The 18554-nt window shown below is 37.5% G+C and overlaps 1 protein-coding gene and 1 long non-coding RNA gene across 2 annotated transcripts in view; both read right to left on the bottom strand.

Moving 5' to 3' along the window:
* The window catches only part of LOC123871914, a 575184-nt gene that overhangs the window by 265811 nt on the left and 290819 nt on the right, over positions 1–18554 (bottom strand). The gene's annotated exons all lie outside the window — the stretch shown is intronic.
* On the bottom strand, positions 705–3030 carry LOC123871908. The gene is made up of 5 exons (XM_045915960.1): positions 2856–3030; positions 2340–2583; positions 1831–1878; positions 1442–1529; positions 705–830 (listed from the first exon to the last, which is right to left on the bottom strand). Exons 1-5 carry the CDS (start codon positions 2926–2928, stop codon positions 807–809), a joined length of 477 nt encoding a protein of 158 aa, XP_045771916.1. The 5' UTR covers positions 2929–3030; the 3' UTR covers positions 705–806.

Here is an 18554-nt window from a genome sequence, read left to right as displayed (position 1 = left end):
TGAGATTGGTTTATTAGGGTTCCGTACGTCAAAAGGAAAAAAGAACCCTCATAGGATCACTTCGTTATCTGTCCGTCTGACCGTTTGTCGTGTCTGTCAAGAAAACCTATAGGGTTACCTAGTTCTCGTTGACCTAGAATCATGAAAGGCAGATAGGTAGGTATTACAGCACAAGTAAAGGCAAAAATCCAAAAACCGTGAATTTGAACCGTGAACATCACAAAATATAAAATAAAATGTGTTCTAAATAATTAGTATTTTCAATTTTCAAAGTAAGATAACTAACTAAAATAACAACTAAAAATAACAAGTGGGATAGCATATGAAAGAGCTTTACCTGTACATCCTAAAACAGATTTTTATTTATGCATAATAGTTTTTGATGTATCATGCAAAATGTCGAAAAAATACCAGAGTACGGAACCCTCGGTGCGGGAGTCTGCCTCGCACTTGGCCGGTTTTTTTACAGTGATTTTGTAGCAGTATGCATTGGTTAGAGATATTACTTAGCAATCATTTTAACACCTTTGAGATTTGTGTTAGGTTAACCGCATTTTGGTTGCGAATTTGTATTGTACGTAAACTCTATACCTACCTATTGTTAGTATCAAACAACCATTTACGTAACAAAAGTCAAAATGTATACTTAAAGTAAATAAAAGAAAACTATTTAAATTTAACAATATTATTATTGTCTTACAAGAACATGTTATTAACAAAATAAAACTTAAAATTAATTTCTTCTGGACTAACAACATTTTTTACTAACTAATAAAATAATTTCGACTTTCTATAACTGTCAAGCTTCAAGTCGTATTGAATGGTTTACCCTGTAAAGTAAAAACAAAATGTGAAAAGCCTATAAGTACCTAAGTAGTAGGTATCTAGGTACTCATTAGCCAAACGCGTTCCGCTAATGCATTCGGCGAACGTGTACCAGGTCCATTTGAAGTTGGCGGCCAACATTGAGTTTTGTGGATTTTGCTCATAAACGCCAAAGGATTTTCACAAAATTTACACGTTGGCCAGGACCACCACTTACCAAACGAATTGGGCCAATGCTAGTTTTATGGCTCCAGCCTCCAATGTTGGAGCCATAAAACTAGCGTTTAGCTACTTAACTTCTTTTAATGGATTTCAGAGTAGTTTTCACCATAATTGAGAGCATTTCACGAGCAAGGTTTATATATGTAACATTTCCATATTCAAAACGGACCAATTCAAGATATTTACTATATAAGACAGATATTTACAAGAGGTAGATAAACTGATTGATTGGCTCTAGCTAAAGAAATTTAAGATTTGGTGTGTAGGTTTTCTCTATGGCGTAGATAGGCACGAAACTCCCTAAGACAACGTTTTCAGAAATTTCATCCGAGCGTAGCACGGTCAGATAACCTGGTATGTGTATAAGAAAGTAATCTAAATATGAACTGCTAACCAATTTGTATGCGATCCAAGCTACAGTCGTATTTTCTAGACGCGGTCCCATTAGTGGATTCATTGTGCCAAAGTATATTGTGAACCAGCTGAAAAATATATCACATTTAGACAATCATGATCAACCCATCGTCAGCCTGATTCTAGGTCAGCGGCAAGTACCCTATAGGTTTTCTTGGCAGACACGACAGACGGACAGACAGACAGACACAAGTGACATAAGGGTTTCGTTTTTACTTTTGAGGTACGGAACCCTAAAAAAAGGTTAGAAAAACTTATAGACCTAGAGAGTGACATAGGCTACTTTTTGTCCCTGAAAATCATATCCACGCAGACGAAGTCACGAGTATCAGCTAGTAAAAAGTATGGCAAGATTCTGAATTTACTTACAAAATCCACATACAAAATGCTGTAAGCAAGATGCTGGCTTGAATGATTCTGAAACAAACAAAAGTATAAACTAATGGGATAAAGGTGGGACCAATAGTTGACTGGCACCCAGTAGATGAACAAATCTAACTACGGCTTTTAGTGTATTTTTATTGAAGCAGCAACACCATATACTCGTACTTCCCTTTCGTCCGCGTGCCTTACGGGTTGAATTTTCAAAAATCCTTTCTTAGCAGATGTCTACGTAATACCTAATAGCTATCTGCAGGCCCAGCTCGACCCATCTAGTAGTTTGAGCTGTGCGTTGACAGACCAGTCGCCTTTTCCTTTTATTAGATAGGTACACCAGACTGAATTCCCTCATTGTTTTATTACATGATGATTGTCGTGAAGCGTAAGCATTTATCTTGACTAAATAATATATTTGTATCTTTACTGATACACCTATAGTATAGACCTCAAATCACCTACTTATTTGATAATTAAAAAAAAGAAGTAATTTAACAAACCCTCTATTAGGTCCTCGCTTTACTAAAAACGGCCCAACTATCATTATACCGGCGAAAATAGCAGTAATACAGTAAAGCGGCATAAGAAACTTCTCCTGCGAAGAATCTTCTTTCATAGGAATAAAGTCACTCTCTCTTCTATCACGGATACGCTCAATCTCTTGCTGAGGATAGTCATAGACTTTGTAGTCCTGTGCCTCGGGTAGTTCTCCCTTTAATGAGATTGAATTTGCAGGCGATTCGTCTGGAATTGATGAGTAAAGAATTAGATCGGTATATAAAAGCTTTTGTAACAAATGTGAGAGTAACAATATCTGCCTACACTTTATTTCATTCGGATGGGATATGAAAAGGTAGCAGATGGACAGACTTTGGCGTTTTGTTATAGTACATAGTTTAGATACATTAATATCTTTGTTTGACTAAAGTTGCCTTCAAACTACGAATTTCGCATATATATTCAGTAGTTTGAAATCAACTTCATCTTTGTTCCAAAGTTTGTAAGTATGTACTTACAATATTTTGTTTTTTCCTCAACCAAAAAACCACCAATCTCGTTTTCATCAAATTCTTCGGATGCTCCTGACATCTTTAAGTTATTTTTAATCTAATCTATTATTAAGTTCTTGGTTAAATTAATAAAGTGTTAAATGAAAATTCTACGAGCTGTTATCTCACGACAGTAATTAGAATCAACGCTTGACTTTCCTTGTCAAAATATAATTTTTTCGCTGTACTCTTGATGTAAAGTTTCTATACGAAATGAAATTATTGTTGAACATAGTTATGTAATGACTCTCCAGTTTCCACACCGCGCCGCTGTCTTCCCGTCCCGCCGCTGCCTGGATCCCTGTGACTCGTTTGATGTCATCTGCCCACCTAGTGGGCGATCTTCTGACATCATTCATAGTCATCATTCACACCTGTGTTTTTATTCTAAGACTAGCTGATGCCTGCAGCTTCGCCCGCGTGGATTGGTCAGATCCCCTGCAGCATCAGGATTGAGGAATTGGAATCCAATTTTTTATGAAACAATGTCGCAAAGTTCCTCTATCGATTAAAAAAGAAACGACGCAAATCGGTTCAGAAATCTCGGATATTTCGGTGTACATAGGTAGAAAAACACAACTCCCTTTTTGAAAGTCGGTTAAAAAAGTAGCCTATGTTACTCCCTGGTCAATTCTCTACTTGTCTGTGAAAATCCCGTCAAAATCGGTTCAGCCGTTCCGAAGATTAGCCTTTTCAAACAGACAGACAGACAGACAGACAGACAAAAATTTTAAAAACGTGTGATTCAGTTATGGTATCGTTCAAATAACCATATGACCTTAATATGCGGTAGTTATTTCGAAATTACAGACAGACACTCCAATTTTATTTATTAGTAAGTATAGAGTATAGATTCCAACACTTTCGGACGGCTCTCTTCCCGGATTCACCAACAACGATGTTACAATTGTCTACTTCTAAAATATTATGTAAAAATCTTGAATAACTTCATCAAAAAGGACCATAAAAAGGTGTACTTAAAATTGATGGCCATCGTGTTCACTAAATAAAATAAGCTCAAGATAAATAATCTATAATGTTCAACGTAACCCGACATCGGTTCCCGAGGCTGTATCGGTATCGCGTGTATCGATAACTTAGGGTTGCAAGAACGGAGAACCAAAATACCTGGTTAATTTTGAAAATTTGGTATTTATTGTGGTGTTGTCTTGGAAAATATCTTACATGGCTCATGTAGACAAGCGATTTGAGACCTTTGAGAGTTTGATAGCTACAATACAACGCCTAAATTAATAGCCAATTAATAGCCTCAATAGCTCAACGGTTATAGGAGTGGACTGAATTCCGAAAGGTCGGCGGTTCAAACCCCAGCCATTGCACTATTGTCGTACCCACTCCTAGCACAAGCTTTACGCTTAGTTGGAGGGGAAAGGGGAATGTTAGTCATGATTAAAATGGGTAATATTCTTTAAAAAAAAAAAAAAAACGATTGAAATCATCTCTGATTAGCAGACACTCTCAATATTGCCTCAAATGCATTATTGCAGCAAGAATACCATAAATTCAGCTAACCACAACAATCGAGATGGTATATTTAGCAATGATTGATGCAGCTTCTTCAAAATACAGCCCTGCTGTCAACACGAGTTTTGTATGAAATGACAACTTGCGACTCTTGCGCAAGATTTGCTTGACATTTAACCTTATAAGAGTTAATCCCTCTGGCAACCCTGTAGGCTGTGCGCGCGCGCAACATAATGACTCAATTATCCGCTTACGGGGGCGTGGCTCTGCTCTATGTCTTCATTACTAGAGATCGCTTGTTAAGGAGATGGTTTATAAGGATCTGAACCTTGAATGTAAGTTTTCATGTAAACTAACGGGACATGGGCGTTGCAGTTGGCAGGAATCTATTATTATTTATTAATAAAATAGTGGACGAGGAAGTGTCATGATTTGTTAGGGCTCATAAACGGTCTTTCGAGTCATAATCATCATCAGCCTGTGGACGCCCACTGTTGGACATAGGCCTCCTTATAGAGCGCCACCACACCCGGTTCTCAGCCTTCCTCGTCCAGCCACTTCCTGCCAGCCGCTTTATATCGTCGGTCCATCGTGCTGGGGGGCGTCCCACACTACGCTTGCTTAAACGCGGTCTCCACTCAAGGACATTCCGGCTTCAACGGCCATGGCCTCTACGACAGGCATGGCCTGCCCACTGCCACTTTAGCTTGCTAATAGTTTGGGCTATGTCAGTGACCTTGGTTCTCCTGTGGATCTCCTTATTTCGAGTACTCTGTGTGTTTTATACGAATTCATTTTCGTGATCAACTGTTTGCAGGTTTGTTACATTGGAATTTTAAGTTCTCATATTTTCTCCCACGGGTATCACAAGGTGATGACCAATTATGGTGATGATGAGTAAATGGACAGATTGTGGTTATGGCCTGATGATGAAGCAGGTAGTGGTCAGTACCAGTATGTCAGATGTAAAAAGTAGTTTAAATTTTTATTTCATACATGTTATCAGTCCATTTCTATACCATTTAGCTTCGATAGTGGCGCACACGCGGCGATCTAGGAAACTATCGGTGCTGGGAAATACACCAGATTTATTGGTAATATCGATACAGTCGTGATGGGTACTTACGGTGCAATTCCACCATCCAACCATAGTCTGCTAAGCGATATCTCCTGCGATCTCGAGTTAGTGTGACCTTAGGGGTCATGAATTGATTTTTAAAGTCCGTTTTATGATACGGCCCACACAGTTTAATGGGTGATTTTGATTGTAAACCCATTTTGCGGTCCCGTACTTCACTTGTGTCTAGGTATTATGTCTTCAGTTTTCTGAATCCGTCTGTCACTGATTAAGAATGACCAATAATATACGAGTAAACCAAAATTTTTTAAGAACAACTTATTACTTAGGTATATTATAGTAAGAATATCATCCATGGAATAAATAAAACAATGTAAATAGCTGATAAACCTAAGTTTTTCTTTTATAAAAGCCCTTCTACAATTCCTAATGAAGTCCTACTATTATTGTAGTGCAGATTAAAAGAAGATTAAACTCGTAAATAAATTAATATTCTAAAGACTAGCAACTACTTTTGGAAAAGTAACCTCATCATGAACGAGAACACAATATCACAGATCGGTATTTGTGTGTTAAAAAAATATTTTAATGTCCTGCCATATCAAAAATGGCATCATACAAAATGGTGGAACGTTTTGACAGCTGTCAGTCCCGAGGCCACGGTCAAGCGACCGTCTCTAAGTTCAATTTCCGGGCCGAAAGGGATGTGATGCCATTTGAATTTTGATTCTGCGATGATATCGGTTTTACTATGGGGGAAGGTTAAATGCTTACGTTACATATTCTCAAATTCGAGATTATCTTTAACATTCACAGGATTTAATAGGTTAAAAATTACATTTGTTGCGTAGGTATAAAAATCGAAAACTCTTAAAAGACAGTTTTTTTAAACTCATTATAGGCAAGCGCTTGACCACATTCACATCTTATGGAAAGTGATGATGTGGCCTAAGATGGGACGCGTCTATCTAGATTCAAGAAGATGCCTATTCGCTCTTGTTTTAAAGATACCTGGATTGTAATTGTATTGAATTAATCAATAAGTACTTTAAATTACTGTCAAGTATGTCGCTAACTATGGACTTCATAAGAAAGCTCAGAGTTTCAGGGGCGATGTAGAGAGAGCCATGCCTGGAGTTTCTCTACGTGACCTGAAATGAGGAGATCCGTAGGAGAATCAGAGTAACCGACATAATATGCTAAACGGGTTCCGAAGCTGTGCAAATGGGCAAGGCACAAAGTTCGAAAAACCGAAAGACGTTGGGGTCCCAAGGTACTGGAGTGGAAACCCCGCACCGGATAACGTGGCGTTGGAAGAAATCCTACTGATGGAAAGGTGACATCAAACGATTCGCAAGGAGCCGCAGGATTCAGGCGGCGCTAGACAACGGCGTGTGGAAGTCTCTACAAGAGGCCTAAGTATGTCCAGCAGTAGACGTTTATCGGTTGATGATGATGATGATCATTAACAATGCTCCTAAAGGATCATAGCATTATATTCGTCGGTAGTTACTCGTACCTACTTATTTACGAGCTACGACCTTTATGAATCTCAGACTTATAATCGAACTGCTAAACTATTGTAGCTCTTATCACAATGTCTTAAAGACCAGGATCTCGGCACAGCTTGCGTTGCACAGAATGCAGAGGCGTCATACATTGCGCTGCAGCAACGGCCCGGAACAACACGGCTGACATAAATCACGGGTGATTTATTTTTATTCGCATGCCACCTCTGCTCGACTGCATACTCTACGATACAATTTTACGTTCGTTATTCTTTAAAATTATTGTTCTCGCTATCATTTTAATAAAGATTTTTGAAAAATATTTACGTAAGTAGGCTGGTATACTCGCATCATCATTGACCCTGACTTAATAGTTAGTACAAGTAGGTACGCTGGATTTGCGATTGCCAACCTGGATTTGAAGTCGGTATGTTTGTTAAAAATATTACGTATGTTTTTGACGGGGAAGGAAAAGCGGGGACCCTGTGATACCCAATTGTGAAAAGAATTATTTTTAATAATTTTTAATTTCATTTCATTTAGGTTGAGATGTAAGTACGTTTATCTACAGCACACTTTGACCCTGAAACGAGATGGATTTATGTTAGACTTTAGATTAAGGACCATAATATAATATGTATTATGTTATGATACATACGTTTGTCTCGTTTTAATTATGAGTAAAGTCTGAACAAAGTCTAAGTGCGGTCTATAGATCTCAGGGTAAGTCTACCTTCAAAGAATCCTCGCAAGGAATTTGTACAGGGATTATTTCATCGTAGCTGGTGCTTATGTTTTTTGTGCAGAAGTATGTTGTTCTACAATGTAGGTGTTGACTGGACGTTGATGGTAGAAGCCGTTAAACAAGTCAGCGTATTGAGTTGCTGAGGTTATTGCGTGGAGGTTGTCTGTTACAACAATGCGGTACAATGAGCAACAAATCATGTAGGAGGCGTTGACGGACTAACTATCTACTTATACTTGCTTTGACCTGAAGGATTGGTTTGCGTTCCCAAGTTGCATTGTCTTTTAAACCTGTAAGGACAGTAGGTAGACTTAGGAGCCTCTTATTTAAGTCCCTATGTAATTTTTGTTACTGCTACCTACTTACTAGTTAAGTAGGTACTTATATGTATAGATTTTATTATTTAGATACTGCTGTGATCCCAGTAATTAAGTATGGTCTAAGAAGATATAGAGTAAAAGAGACTGATCTTGAAACAAATTCAGCGATGATGACTAAATAGTCATGATTAAATTTTCTCTGTCATCAAATCTGGAAAATAAGGAAATATGTATTTCAGGAGTCTCAGAAAGTCCACCGCTAAGTGGTCAAATAAGGGATGGACGATCGTATGAAAGTAGTTAAGTGTTTCAGGATTTTTGGAAATTCCACCCATCACTGAATTTCAAAAATTCTTCTAGAGCGCAGCCAGGGTTGGTCAGCTGGTTTTTAATTACTAAATGGTCACCAGACTAAACCATCAAATCAACCAGAACAAAGATAGAAATGCCAAAGCTCGACGACGCGAACGGTACAAACTCCATGCTATTTCACTATTGTCGTACAGCATCTTTCACCAGTAGGTATTGTCAATCAGCTTGTTTGCGTCCACTGTTTTAGGCCTTCTCGAGAACGCGCCATCACACACGGTCCTCCGCCTTCCTCATCCAGTTACTTCCCGCTATCTTCTTAAGGTCATCAGTCCAGTGGATTGGAGGTCATCCCACACTGCTGTATAGGGCTATTAGGTACACATAATATTACAGTATTAAGTATGTTAAGTTGGAAAAGGAAAGATTAGTCATCATGTTAAACACGGTTAAAGTTCTAATAGTCAAGAAAAGATATCAAGGATTTTAATTGGTCTCAAACTCGAGGCAGTCAACACTTATGTTATCTACCGCCTCATAAACAGTTCAACCTACTTTTTAATTGCGTCGAAATAGTTATTAATAATCATGTTTATCACAGTTATTTCAATAAACATAATTATCGAAGGCGGCGAGTTAAAAAATGAAAGGCGTTGTAATAATTTAGGAGACATTCTGTTTTAGATAACCTTCCGATAACCGAATCTTAGTAACAGGCTAATTTAATATGCCAATAGATTCTATGTGCTCATAAAGAAAGCAAGTAACCGCCTGCAAGCTCACGAAATGTGAATCTTACATGAAAATTCTCTCATGAACACTAAGGTGTTTGGTGTAAAGCTGTTTCAGGTTTTGGTCCGGGATTGGTCCACAAATAGAGAGATCTCATGTCCACCATCATATGCGAAGGAAGCTCGCTTTCTTTGGAAGGGAGAGAAACCCAATTATTTTCCCAAGTTTAGTACTGAATGGTCTATAAAATTAAAGTCAAAATGGTTCCAGGTCACCAAAGAGGCAAATGGTTGGACGAGATACCTAATAGAAGTGGATGGACAGGGCTCAAGTTAAAAGAGGCGGCTTTAGATACCTAGATTTTTTTTCGTAAAATTTATCTAATGACCGCTAAACTTCGTTTCGAAGAAAGCACGTGATGATGATATATTTCACGGTGATATATTTTGTTCAATTCACTGCCCGATTTTTAACCCCCGACCCAAAAAGAGAGGTGTTATAAGTTTGATGTGTGTATCCTATGTCTGTGGCATCGTAGCTCCTAAACTAATGAACCGATTTTAATTTAGGTTTTTTTGTTTGAAAGGTGGCTTGATAGAGAGTGTTCTTAGCTATAATCCAAGAAAATCGGTTCAGCCGTTTGAAAGTTATCAGCTCTTTTCTAGTTACTGTAACCTTCACTTGTCGGGGGTGTTATAAATTTTTATTTTACACTTGTTCATTCATTTCTCGGTCTACTTACTTGGTGGATTGTATATTGTATGTATGTAAGGGTTGTTGAAGAATTTATAGGTACTAGCAACCAATGACCAGTAAGTAATATACTAGAACACTTAAGATACGACTTACCAGTAACCTTGTATGTAGGCAAATTAATATAACTTATCTTTTGCACCTTTGCCCCAGCTTGTTTTGAGTTCTATCTATTAATAATACATGATGTTACCTACCTTATCTCCTGGTTGTTTTTTGCCGTTCGTTAATTATTAGCTTGTTCTCTTGTTATCTATTAATTTTCTTGTAAGCTTACGAATAAACAAAATGAATTCATCGCATTATGCATATAGACATGTTAGTAATTTGTTAAGTTCAAAAAACCCATTTGGCATAATGTTGAAATCAACTCTATGTACAATAATTATAAAAGGAAAATATAGGTACCTAGGTACTAGATCTATTTACCTTTAACTGACTTAATAGGTAAACAAATAACTTCTCGCTGAAAAGTAATAAGTATACCTACCTATACGCGGTACTTGGACGTTGTTATCGCCAATTGTACCTGTAACTGTAAACCAATAGATATTGAATATTAGCGGATCTAGAAATTTGAGATTTTGTATTTAAGTAGGTAGGTACTTATAGACTACAGGCCCATGTTTAAAAATGGGTGGGTCATATGAACCACCAGGTGACGTATACAGGACGATATAAGAGCATAAAATAATAAGTTTCAGCACTATGCCGTCACTTGTAAGCTGTCCAACAGAGTGCTGGTGAGAATTGAAAAGTGCAGGTAGAGTGAGTACATTTTGGTCATATATTTTTGTACGGCATTTTTACCATCGATAGATCCATGAAAAATAATAAGAAAGCGCGCAGTGCCGTAAAAAAATGGTGCGCCACAAAGTCAGTAAATGTTTTGATTTTCTGACAATTTCCGGGGTAAATTTGGTCATTTAATTCTGTACGGCACTAGTTTCATACTGTTTCAATACAGCCTCTAATCCATTATTCCGCAACGCCGTACAAAAATCATGCGACAAGGGGAAAAAATTGAGGGTAGCAACCCCCTCTCTTTCCGTGGTCCGGGGGGTAATTTGAAACAACATAAAATTAATTTATTTTGAAAGTGTTTTATGCATAGATAATATTTTTTTACATGCCGTACATTTTCGTTGGTCCAAAGGTTTGTAGGGGATGTGGATATTATATACACACCCGTTCACTTCAGTTAGACGGCATAGTGATTTTATCATATTATCAATTGTTCTCTTCAAAAATATGTTAATGCCGTACAGTATCAGATGGCCATAAAGTACTACCCTTAAAATGGTAGCGTCATTTTCATCAGCCTAAAAGATATGGTCTGCATTAAAATGTACGGCATAATTTTTTCCTAATTTATTTATCTTAATACTATTTAAAACAAGGGAAAAGCGTAGAAAATTGCTATATTTTATTAATCTATGAATATTTAAACTTTTGCAATAATTTGAAAAATTTCAGTTTTTGTATTTATCTATAATTTTTTTTAGAACAGTTTCTTTTGAACGGCAATACTATATAACAATAATATTTTACACTATCATGTTAAAAAAAAAGTTGCCGTACAGAGTCAAATGATTTTACAGCTTTAAAAATTAAGTATACCATGAAATTAAGATAATTATTGATACACATTCAAATGAACACTAATTTTTTTACGGCATTATTTTTAATAGTACTTTTGAGTGCTAGATAATGTTTTGGAACCAAAGCCGTACTTTCTCAAATCACCCCCCGGACCACGGAAAGAGAGGGGGTTGCTACCCTCAATTTTTTCCCCTTGTCGCATGATTTTTGTACGGCGTTGCGGAATAATGGATTAGAGGCTGTATTGAAACAGTATGAAACTAGTGCCGTACAGAATTAAATGACCAAATTTACCCCGGAAATTGTCAGAAAATCAAAACATTTACTGACTTTGTGGCGCACCATTTTTTTACGGCACTGCGCGCTTTCTTATTATTTTTCATGGATCTATCGATGGTAAAAATGCCGTACAAAAATATATGACCAAAATGTACTCACTCTACCTGCACTTTTCAATTCTCACCAGCACTCTGTTGGACAGCTTACAAGTGACGGCATAGTGCTGAAACTTATTATTTTATGCTCTTATATCGTCCTGTATACGTCACCTGGTGGTTCATATGACCCACCCATTTTTAAACATGGGCCTGTAGTCTATTACCTATGTAGGTTTTCTCTAAAACTCATTGTAGACTAGACATAAACTAGAAAGGCTTTTCGAAATTTCTTCATAGCGAAGCCTTCTTGAATATTGAAAAAAAACTCAATCATAAATCATAATGATAAAAAGATGAATATTTTCATTCAACTTTTCAAATACCTATAAAGATACAGTAAGGTAATAGCTAGACACCTTCCTTAACTTTTAGTTTTAACTCTATCATGTAAGTAAATAAGTTATCCATTGAAAACTGAAATTTTTGCATGGAAATCTCGTGTTTTTTCGAAGCTTGTTATCCGAAGAGATAAAAGGCGTTATTACCTAAAATTACCAAGTCCCAAAGAAGTTTATTATTCACCGATATCTAAGCATGTCATAGTACTACAAAGACACCGCAAAGTCATTGAAATAAAAAGATAGCCAACATCTCTGCCCTTTATTGCATGACCTCGGCGTCTTCATGTACCGACTACCGGTGCTGTGGGATGCATTATCTTCAGTTTTTGGGTCACGAATCAATACCATATAAACAGTTTGGCGGTACCGCCAAAGCGTTTACGGGTCACGGATTTGAAGCTCGGGTGATTGGGACAAATGATATAATTTAGGTAAGTACTAGCCGATGCCCACGACTTCGCCCGCGTGGATTTAGGTTTTTCGAAATCCCGTGGGAACTCTTTGATTTTCCGGCATAAAAAGTAGCCTATGTGCTAATCCAGGATATTATCTATCTTCATTCCAAATTTCAGCCAAATCCGTCTAGTCGTTTTTGCGTGAAGGAGTAACAAACATACACACACACACACACACACACACATACAAACTTTCGCCTTTATAATATTAATGTGATGTGTTTTATGTTTTTTAGTGTTTAGTACCAGAAGGGTGCCAATACGGGACCCTTCGTGTGTTAGTCTAACTCGCACTTGACCGATTTGTTTTTAATTTATGGACTAACTGGGTGTAATCAAACTTGCTGGCAAGTTATGATGCAGGCTAGGTGGAGCGTACCTACTTGCCTACAAGATCCCTAATCAATCTTGATGTGAAAGTTAAAAGTGGGGGACAAAACTGAAGCCGGAAAGGTCTAGAGTATGCTCTAGAGTCTAGACTCTGGCCACATGGTCTAGCGGTTCGAATTAGAAACAAGGAAGCAAATCTCTGTGTGACCCTGGAACTTCACTCGAATTACAGATACATAAAAACTCTTCGTACAAAATAGAAAATAACAATTAGTAAGTGCAAGATTATAACAGAACACTTACAGCATATTAGGTAAGGTGGGTCATTACAAGTGATGCCTTCCAGGCAACCTAAGCGCCGGCACAGACGGGGTCCATAATTGTATAGTTTAACTAACTTGTCACAAATAACTACAAACTTGACATTGGCTAATCTTTGTAAAGCCAGACGAGAGAGACAAAAAAAAAGCAAAAGTACCTACCTACTCACCTATAAAAAAGCTACGCTTAAGTACCTTCTAATGGCGTTTACTTTGTTTAATATACTTAGTACATAGTACATATTTATGTAGAATAGGTACGACTACTGATACGAGTGATGAAGATGTTATTGAATGAACATTACGAGCACATAATAAATAAATAATTAATAATAATGTGCTGCAATTGCGGTCAGAATCGTTAAGATAGCATGTTCGTTTCTAACATAGCTATAGCTTCAGTGCATATGTATACTACAAACACATATATTATTATGATAGCAATAGATATTTGCGACTATGATCTCACCACAAGATCATAGATAGATGGCAGATGGTGATAGATGTTCAAATCAAAATCAAATTAAATTATTATCTGATTGTATTGCCACGATCTCTTATACCTACTACTGTCATCCCCCCTTTTAGGCTTCGCCGCAGTTGGGCAAAAAAACAATTCGTAAAATCTTAGTCAACAAGTGTAAATTAAAAATTTATAACACCCCCGACAAGTCAAGGTTACAGTAACTAGTCCAAAGTATCTGAGTTTTCCAAAACATCATTTTCAAATAAATAATCATGTATCTAGGCAACGTCGATCTTGACAGCTTGACATTTGTCAATTGACATAATATTATGAACCTAACGGTTATCTAACCTTCTTTTCTACAAGAAAACTAGAAAAGAGCTGATAACTTTTAAACGGCTGAACCAATTTTTTTGGATTATAGCTAAGAACACTCTCGATCAAGCCACCTTTCAAACAAAAAAACTAAATTAAAATCGGTTCATTCGTTTAGGCGCTACGATGCCACAGACAGATACACAGATACACAGATACACACGTCAAACTTATAACACCCCTCTTTTTGGGTCGGGGGTTAAAAACAGCAAAAAGACTAACAACAACAGCAAACTATAGGTAGGTAAGTACTTTAAAGTAACGACCCACTCTGAAAATTATTAAAGTAAGTAAGAGGTGCGTGCCCGGGATCGAACCATGGACCTCGCATACAGAATGCTATTATCCTATTACTGCAGGGAAAAATAACTTCTTTTTAACCCCCGTCCTAAAAAGAGGGGTGTTATAAGTTTGACGTGTGTATCTGTGTATCTGTAAATCTGTGTATCTATGTATCTGTGTATCTGTGGCATCAGAGCCCCTAAACAAATGAACCGATTTTAATTTAGCTTTTCTTTTGTTTGAAAGGTGGCTTGATCGAGAGTGTTCTTAGCTTAGTATAATCCAAGAAAATCGGCTCAGCCGTTTGAAAGTTATCAGCTCTTTTCTGATGGGGGTGTTATAAATTTTTTATTTACACTTGTTATAATCATCACCGTGAGAAGTTTGTAATGTGACTTCATAATTTTTAACATTTGCAAAAGGTTATCAGCCCGCTTCCAGCAAATAAATCAGTCTAGCATCACATCCGTTTGACTAGATACTGCTATCGTTAACCTACGATAGACTCTACAATATTGTACCTAGCTACCTACCTCTCATTTGGTAATATGTATTATATTATCTCATCACTGATTAAATAACACAAGAACGAAGTGTCCTCCAATAAAAACTAACTATAGGTACTTACCAAAACCACATTGAATGCAGGTTAGCTTTCAGAATGAGTAGGATTTAGGCCGTAGTTGAAAATGCAGATTGGTATAGACTTCGCACACGTTTGAGGTTTCCTCACGATCGATGGTTTCCTTCATTGCATAAAACCATCAATATACAGGTATATAAAAAGCACTTAACTCTGAAAAGTTATAGACGCTACGAACCTCAGACTCCCCGAACAGAAGGCCAAGTCTTGACCACCAGGCCAACATTAGTAGCCTCAAACGGCACACCAACATTACTTAGTAGCCTCAAACGGCAAACCAACATTACTAAGTAGCCTCAAACGGCCAGGAAAAGCTAGTGATCAAATATTTACGCCACCTCAATAGCCGTATAAAGTCGTAGCCATTATTTTTCACTACACGGACTATCGGGCTATCTCGCAGCCTATATAAATCGCGCCGTCCATCGCCTCCGGCGCTTTTGATCTGGCACGTCCGCTTAAGTTATGGCTCCCTGGTGGCTGTCCAGCCTTTTGGTGATACATGCTGTTTACTTGCTTTACTGGCTCGTTGGACTCGTGGTTAGAATGTGCGACTGCGGATGACGAGGTCTTGGGTTCGATTAATAAGTCGAGGAATAAAGTAAGTATTGGACTTTTAATGTTGGATAGTCGTTGCTTTGCAAAAGTACATAATCCATATCCAAACTAATATTTTAAATGCGAAAGTGTGTCTGTCTGTCTGCTAGCTTTTCACGAACCATCCATTTAACTGATTTTGATGGATACAGAGTTAGGTTACCTCCCGGGGATGGAGATAGGCTACTTTTTATCCCAGAAAACTAGAAACTTTTCAAAATTCAAACAGCACAACCCGTTTAACCAATTTGACCAAATTCGGTAAAGAATTAGCTTATATGCTGAAGGCGGACATAGGCTACTTTTTCTCCGGAAAAATATCATGTTTCCACGGGAAAACTGAAAATTTAAAAAGCATGACGACTACAAAGTCGGAGACGGACCTGATCATTGCTTTTTTAAGCAGATTGTCGTCATATACACACTGTAGTCTTTGATTGTCGTCAAACTCAAGTCTATCTTGCTATTATATTAAAAAAAAAAATCATAATAGCCCGCTGTTTCCCGTGTAAGTACCATGTTCGGCAGTCATAAGCCTTCCTCTGTGGCGACGACAAGGTGTGCCGCTGAAATCCTCGTACGCACTGCTGGAGACGGATATTAGGATACTTTTCCGGAAATATCATATACTTAGTTCCCATGGATTTTTTTAAAACGAAGCTGTTAGCTAGTAAGATATATTTCAGCGAGATATTTCTTAATGAAATATTTCGCAATACGCACGCGGCTCCAGACGGCAATAGAGGAGCGTCTTGAGACCGCTCCTCGGCCATATTTCACGGGGTCGCCGAAACACACGCCGGAATGGCCCATAAAGATGACACATTACGTCCAAATACACCAATAGTTTTAATGTATTACCTACTCGTTCTATGTATGTGGGATATACTTTATTTGGAAAGGAGCTTTATTGTTGTGGCTTTGTTCAAGTGGAATTTATTTGATGACTTTATAGACGTTACCTTATATTTAATTGCACGTTTCCAAGTGGTAGTGATGGACCATTCATGGACCATGTTCACCATTGACCACTTCTAACATTTCGGAATTAATACCATTTGCTTTTTAACGTTACAGGGAAAACATTGTGCAAAAATTAAGAGATACCCGAGAGTTATATCCATAATGTTCTCATAGCTGATATTATGTAGTCTGCCAATCCGCACTTAGCCAGCTAGGTGGACTAAGGCCTAAGCCCTTCTCATTTTGAGAGGAGGTTCATGCAGTTGGCCGGCGATGGCATGGACGTTGAAATAATACACAACCTACCTCATATTGGCTTTCATCTTTACCATTGAGTTATCATATAGGTACGTAATTCATTGCAGATATTTTAATAAAATCCCATTAATTAAAAGAACACACCAATGATAAGACCCAAATGATAACCGAATCAATATCCCTTAAACGCCGCCTTAACAACACTCTTCTCGTTAATTAAACAACAGATAAAAAGAATCAACCAACTCGATTAATACCCGCCAAAAACAACTCGCATCTTAACGAATAAATAATGAGTAAGTTTCACACTTTATTTATTTGATCGTTATATTAAAAAGAGTGTAGAGCGTAGATATTAATTATTTTAGTAACAGATAGGACAGAGCGATAAAAGTTATGAACCAAGAAATAGAGGCCACTTAGCTCCTTTTCCTTCTGGTATTAATTAATTGTCAATATTTGTAGCCGAGCCGTAGCCTTATACTTACGAAGGCGTCCGATGAGGATGTCAGTTGTAGGTACTTTACGAGTAGCAACTAGCAAACTACTTTTCATCTCAGATTAGACATCATGACAGGGCAAATAAAAGTAGACATATAAGTTTTTCTCAAACTCAAGAGGTAAAGACAGAATACTTGAATACTGGGAAGGTACTAGAGTCTAGGATAAAACGTATGTTTTGGCCTACGCTAGGAGTGCCTCTAGTACCTAAGTACTATACCTACATTATAATAGTATACTTTAGTAAGTGGATATCTAAACAAAGCTGTATCTGATGCATTAAATCGAGTGCGTCAAGGCATTAGAATCTATACCTACCGGAAATGCTAACTCCCCGGCAAGTCATATCTGGTAAGGACTAAACTAAAGCGGCTTAACTCCGAGGTCTATAGTTATTCAGATTGTAATAGACCCACAACTAAGGTAAAACATAGGTACACAGACAGAGTGCAGTAGCATACGATCGCTGCTTCGTTCTTCACACTAATATTATAAAGGCGAAAGTTTGTATGTGTGTGTGTGTGTGTGGGTGTGTGTGTGTGTATGTTTGTTACTCCTTCACGCAAAAACTACTTGACGGATTTGGCTGAAATTTGGAGTGGAGATAGATAATATCCTGGATTAGCACATAGGCTACTTTTTATCCCGAAAAATCAAAGAGTTCCCACGGGATTTCGAATAACCTAAATCCACGCGGGCGAAGTCGCGGGCATCGGCTAGTTATACCATAAGAGCGTGCCTTATTAAGATATCAAATCGAAATTGTATAAAAAATATTACCGATATCATATCCGCTCTAATTTACTTCTAAGTGAAACTCTTTGGTAAAGAATAACCAAATTATCATACGTAGGTGTGAAACGGTTGTCTTTTTGGTATTAAAAATAGCGCCATTCGTTTCGGGGCTACAGTTTTTCTTTTTGTTTCATTTTTTTCGTTTCTTTTTATGCCAAAACAGGATGGGGTTATACACAATTTAAGGGGTTAGAAAGAGCGAGGGATATTAATATAAAACATGGCTGTGGTCTTGATAATTTACATATTATCTTTATGAATCTTCTTTATAAAACTGATCGCAGATTACAGACCCGTGCCGCAAGAGCAGCAAATGTCTGAAAATGCGAGTGATATCGACCTAATTCAAAGTGACCTTAAATAAACACACA

This window comes from Maniola jurtina, chromosome 14, assembly GCF_905333055.1.
Source record: "Maniola jurtina chromosome 14, ilManJurt1.1, whole genome shotgun sequence".
In the NCBI taxonomy this organism is placed as follows: Eukaryota; Metazoa; Arthropoda; class Insecta; order Lepidoptera; family Nymphalidae; genus Maniola; species Maniola jurtina.
Note: the sequence above shows the minus strand (reverse complement) of the source record. Positions and strands in the feature narration are given on the sequence as shown.